Source organism: Gymnoscopelus microlampas (genome assembly GCF_963454915.1).
Source record: "Gymnoscopelus microlampas genome assembly, chromosome: 11".
Classification (NCBI taxonomy): domain Eukaryota; kingdom Metazoa; phylum Chordata; class Actinopteri; order Myctophiformes; family Myctophidae; genus Gymnoscopelus; species Gymnoscopelus microlampas.
Window position 1 is genome coordinate 49,425,496 of NC_139948.1, and position 6,000 is coordinate 49,431,495.

The following is a 6,000-nucleotide window of genomic DNA, read 5'->3' on the forward strand; positions in this document are numbered from 1 at the left end:
GCTATATAGCAGGCTGATAGAACATCTGCAGCATCTTGTTATACACCCCCCTGTAGACACCCCCCCCCCCCCCCCCTCAGCCTCCACAGGAAGAACAGTCTATTCCGGACCTTGCCATAGAGGGTATCAGAGTAGTCAGTCCTACGGAGCTCCTAAAGCAGTGGTTCTCAAAACTGGGGTCCCGGAACCCACAGGGGTCGTTGAGGAGTTACGGTACTGTAGGCGGAGAGCACACATTACGCATATTTCAAAGTCCCTGCACTGGTTGCCTGTCAGTTTGAGAATACATTTTAAGATCCTTTTACTTGTTTTTAAATCATTGAATGGGAATGCACCTGCCTACTTGTCAGCAATGCTTCCTAAGTACAGCACGTGCCCGGCAGGGCCCTTAGATCCTCTAGTGCTGGTCTCCTAGAGGTTCCAGAGACTAATACGAGAAAGTATGGAGAGGCAGCTTTTAGCTACTATGATCCCACGGTCCACGCTTTGGAACAGCCTGCCGGGGATCTGCGGGTCTCTGAATCTGTGGACCTTTTTTTTTTTAAATAAATCTTAACTCATTCAGTGCCAATGATGTTTAACACGTACATTTTTTCCAAAGCCCAGATTGCCAATGACGGACATCTAACTGGCTTAGGGAAACACCACCGTCGTAGGCATTATAACTCTATGGTCGTAGGTTCTCAAGAGCACGGCGTTACGTGTCTGCCAATCTGGCTTCGGGAAACCGCACTTAAGTTACATAATGCACCTAACGCACAACCAGCTGCAGTTTTGGGAAACCGCACGTAAGACCCTTCGTAAGGACCGCACGTAACTCCCTACGCAGCATCTCTTTGGGAAACCCGGCCATTGCCTGTTATAGTATCTTAGTTCTTGGTTTGTTTGTTTTTTCTTAGTTTAGTTATCAAGTGTTTATTTCTTACTTAGTTTTACTGTTTTTGAAAGTGTATTTTTGTCCAGTATTATTAGTTTTGAAGTATATATTTTTTTCCTCAGACCTTGACTGTAACAATCCTTAATGGGGCTGTTTTATTAGTTTTGGAGGTAAATAAAATACCAAAAATCTACATTCTTGGACTTTGTCGATTCTTGGAGCCATGACCATCCGGCCAACTGTTACAGCGCTCTTGGCCAACCTATGAGTGATCCTATGACTTCCGGAGAAGAATATACCTGGAAATAACGTGATCACAACAAACCAAGGCCTGTCCGATCTAATTTGAAAGAATTAAAAGCTGACAGTCGTGTTAGTTTACTTTTTTTTTTACAAGTTTTTTGTAACCCATTTTTTTCACCCGGAGCCAATTTCCTAAGTGATCCTGGGCACTACACCAACCCTACACCAGCGCTACACCAGTCCCCCACAGTCTAGGGAGGCCAGGGCCGAGCTCATGCTTCCTTCAATGCATGAGCGCCAATTGACCTTCTTGTCACCTGACAGGGGGGAGTTTCCCCGGTAGGACGTAGCGCGTGGAGGGAACACATTATTCCAACCAGTTCCCTTCCCCTCCATCAGGCGCCCCGGCTGTCATGGGGGAAGCGGTATAGCGACCAGGATTACTACATGTTTTTGTGAGGGTATTAACTACCCTAGGACAGTGTTTATCAACACTGGCAAACGGCCCATTTTTGTGCCGGGAGTACAGCTAGGGTGTGCCGCGTCGTTTGAAGAAGGTGTGAACCCAGCCCCCCGAGAACAATAGCGGCGATCGTCCGTCAATCGATGCGGCCATCATCCGTTTCACCCACAGCCTCGCCCGAGTCCATTCAGTGTAGCGACCATCACCCATAGGAATGAAAATATGTTGGCCCTGGTACTGTATAAAAAGGGCACAGGATACATGCTTTGGCACTCAGTATTATTACTACAAGATGACGATGAGAGCTCCACCAGGAAAGAAGCGGTCCACTCAGGGCCAGAAGACGCTAAATGAAGACATTTCTGCAGACATTGAGAGTGCTGTCATACAAAAGATTGTGACTAGTGGAAAGTTTGCACTGCAGCTTGACGAATCAACAGATATGTAGAGCCTTTACCTGTAGCTAGATATAAGTGGACACGCACAGCTGTTGGCAAACGTGAGATTCATTGAAGGAGACGCCATCAGAGAGAATTATCTGTTTTGCAAACAACTGCCTGGGAAAACAACAGGAGAGGAAGTTTTCCAGGTGACATCGGAGTATTTGGAGTAATGCAACTTGTAGCTAAAAGTATGAAGGACTAGTTAGGGGCCAAAAAACGGTCCCACAAATAGTGAAGATAACAGTAGTGTGATCGCTTTAGCGATCCCACAATAAGGAAACAAGCCCAAATAAGCAACTACACTTTAGAAACAAGCCCAAATAAGCAACTATACACTTTAGAAACAAAAACAAAACGCAGCCCGCAACTACCAATATTTACAAGCAAATTTACAGAAAAAGAACCCCAAAGTCGCTTATAATAAGCAGACATGGCAACACTGAAGCCCCGCCCCTTCCACTCAGACGCGTGGACGAAACTAGGACCGTTGCAGTCAGTCTGGTGGAGAATAGAACTGTGGACGACATGTTACACATCAGAGCCTTCGTGTCCGAGCGGCTGTCCGCCGCAGCCCTGGACATCTTTGGGGAGGTGGATAAGACCCTGTTGTTGTACCAGGCGGAAGTGTCCAGGTCCAGAGAGGAGATCTGTCTCCTGCGGCAAGAACTGGACCTTCTCAGAGGTCTGTGTGTCGCCAGCACGGCGCTAACTTGCTAGCTTGTAATGTAAACCAGTGGTTTTCTACCTTTTTTGCATCAAGGACCCCCAAATTGACACACATTAGCCCAGGGACCCCCATTTGAAAATATATGCCAGGGACCCCCAATAAGAGACGATTTTTACGGCTCTAGCAGTGATTCTCAACCATTTTAATTTCAAGGACCCCCAGTTTAACATGCATTAGGCTACAGACCCCCATTTAATGGTATTTCTATGATAGAAATACCATTAAATGCATGGGGGTTCCATCTAAATTCTATCTCTGGGACCCCAATTTATATTATAAAATCAATGTTAATTTAACTCTGAGAGTGTACAAATGGAACCAAATGGACCCATAAGGGTCCATTTGGTTCCTATCCATCATTTACCACCACTGGTGGTCCCCGGACCACTGGTTGAGAACCACTGATGTAAACAATGTCGAGTCCTACTAGATGATGCTCCTTGATGAGGTCCCGCTGTCTCGGGTCTCGGCAGAGGTACAGTCCATCTAAATGCAGTGAAGATCAGCTTTTTCAGTGAAACGTTGACCGGGCTAGAACCGGGCCAAGGGGGAACCGGTTTGACGGCTAAACTGGTGTCCTAATGGCCACTCATTAACAATTTGGCCGAATGCAATTTGCAAATTGCAAAATTGCATTTGAAAACAAAGGCGACTTTCTGTGGTCGGCTACAACAGAATAGGGTGAGGGCTGCTAATGTTGATTTCTAGCCCCTACACAGGGGCAAGCTGGGTCTACAGACTGGGCCATGGCCTCGTTGGCCCCAATGACGAAACGCGCCTGTTTTTCACAACATCGTATCCAAAAGCAAAGGTAGTCCGAGATACCTAGATGTTTGACATTTCGTCGGAAAGTTCAATTTAACCGACGGTGTTGAAAAAAAACGTTTAAATCGCTTATTTAGTCAGCCTGCGCCATGTTTTCCCATTCAACCTGGAAGAACCCCCGTTGGCAGATGCCAGTACTGCTCCCGATTCGGTTTTCAACCCCGTCGGTAAAATGTTACATTCCAGAAAAATGACAAACATCTGTAGGTGTCTCGGACTACCTTTGCTTTTTTGGATACGATGTTGCAAAAAAGGTGATCTTCACTCCATTTAGACGTACTCTACCTCTGCCGAGACCCGGTGTTTCAATTTGTAACGAGACCAGATCAACTTGAGACCGCGTCTACTGTTGTCCTAGTAACAGCAGATGTTGTCCACGGTGAAAGAACGCGTAGCTGTCCATGTCAAGCCATTAGTAGCCATTAGTGATCATTATTTATCTAAAAAATCTCATTATATAAATATATAGTGAAAGCAGCAGTAGTCATCCCCGCAATTGTGGATTTTTCAGTGTAGATTGATTGGGGTCCCAGAGATTTTAAAAAACGGGTCTGTGTTTGCCCTTGCCTTAATTAATTAAAAAGTACAGGAAGGACTTCAGAGTGCCGGCTATTCTTTCTATTTCATGAGTCTTCTCGTTTTTTGTTTCTGCTTTGATTGCTAACTCCCCACCTCCCCCCACTCCCCCCGTCTTCCCCTGCAACTGTAGATCCTCTGCAGGCCACCAGCACCATGCTCGACCACATGTACATCCCCGACCTGCAGGAGAAGGACCAAGGACCCCCGGGGGTCCCGGCCACAGTTGAGAAGGAAGAGGAGTCGGTAGACCACAGTGTGGGGCACGAGTTCCTTCCAGGGCTTTCGGAGAATACTGAAAATGACGCGTGGAACAGCGGCATGACTCAGCCAAACCCCGAGATACCGCAAATGAAAGAGGAGCTGGACGAGTTTAGCATCGCGGTGGGAGTCGGCCCCTCTCCTGATGTCCTGAAGAGCGAGCCGCACGACCGAGATGGAGTGGAGATGGAGTTTACGTACCAAGCGCTGTCCCCGGATGACGACGCCGCAGACGAGGAGCGGGCGATGGGCGATGAAAGACACCGCTCGTGTGCTGAGAAGTCGAACGTGGCAAAAGGTCTAAGTGATGGTAATGAGCAGATGGGAGTCACAACAACAACAACATCCCCCTGTGAGGACGATTCCACGTCGAGAAGCTCTTGCCACTTGTGCGGCAAGTCTTATCAATACCGAGCCTCTTTAATGAAGCACATGAAAACGCACAACAGCAATTGCGGCGTTTGCGGGACAACCTGCGCGTCCACGGAGACGCTGCTGTGTCACCTGAGTGCCGCCCACGGCAAGTCGCACTTCTGCGACGTCTGCGGAAGGACGTTCTCCCAGCGCCGCTTCCTGCTCGCGCACGCCAGGACGCACGCGGGCGAGCGGGAGTACCCGTGCAACGTCTGCGGAAAGGCGTTCTTCAGGAAGGAGCACCTGGTGGTGCACGTGAGGACGCACTCCGGCGAGAAGCCGTACGCGTGTGACATCTGCGGCAAGGCGTTCAGCCAGAGCCAGAATCTGACCATCCACAGGAGGAGGCACACGGGGGAGAAACCGTACCGGTGTTTTGCGTGTGGCAAACTCTTCATCACCAGCAGTCAGCTCAAGTCACACATGTGCTACCATTCGGACGAGAAATCGTACGCCTGTGACATCTGCGGTAAACAGTTTAGACAAAGCGGGCAAATGACGAGACACAAGAGGAGGACGCACGCCGGAGAGTGGCATTATGGTTGCACGGTGTGTGGCAAGCGGTATAAATTTGCGTCGAGCCTGAAGTCCCACTTAAGAACCCACGAAAAACAAACCTGGGGAATTAAAACGTAAAAAATTGTATATTGCATTGGTATAACTTTATTAAAGTGATTATTTTTTGGTGTGAAAACAAGTGTTGAATAGCTCTATATTCTGATAGTACTCATTGCTATAGAGTGTTTGTTCAGTTACGGGGCAGGGTCGCATTATTCAGGTCGGACACCACATTTTATCCAATCAGATGAGATAACTCGTACAGGATGCAGGATAAACGAGTTAAGTTGGGAGTGATGACACAAAGAACTGAGCAGACAAAATTGGACCTGGAACACTAGATAAATGGGTAAACTAAATAAAAAATGTGAAATCTTGTTGGGGGAAAAAAAAAAGCCTGCTTAACGATGATATCACTGGTAGACAGGTTTCTGGACTCCTCCTCCTATGAAACACAGACCGAGTAGAAAAAAATGGTACCATTTTATCATGAGTATTAATGAGGACCAATTATATGAAGATAGGTTGAAAATGGGTGAAGTCTTATTTAGATTTGTATTAACACGAGAACAATGGCTTCTATTATTGCATTGCAACTTTCCAGGAATAGAAA

At 47.3% G+C, this 6,000-nt stretch overlaps 1 protein-coding gene across 1 annotated transcript; it reads left to right on the forward strand.

The window, feature by feature from the left end:
* Positions 1–2,551: 2,551 nt before the first annotated feature.
* LOC311056483 (uncharacterized protein) lies at positions 2,552–5,576 on the forward strand (the record flags this gene model as incomplete). The annotated part of the gene is made up of 2 exons (XM_084073129.1): positions 2,552–2,708; positions 4,288–5,576. 2 exons carry the CDS (start codon positions 2,552–2,554, stop codon positions 5,463–5,465), a joined length of 1,335 nt encoding a protein of 444 aa, XP_083929255.1. The 3' UTR covers positions 5,466–5,576.
* Between the last annotated feature and the right edge of the window lie 424 nt (positions 5,577–6,000).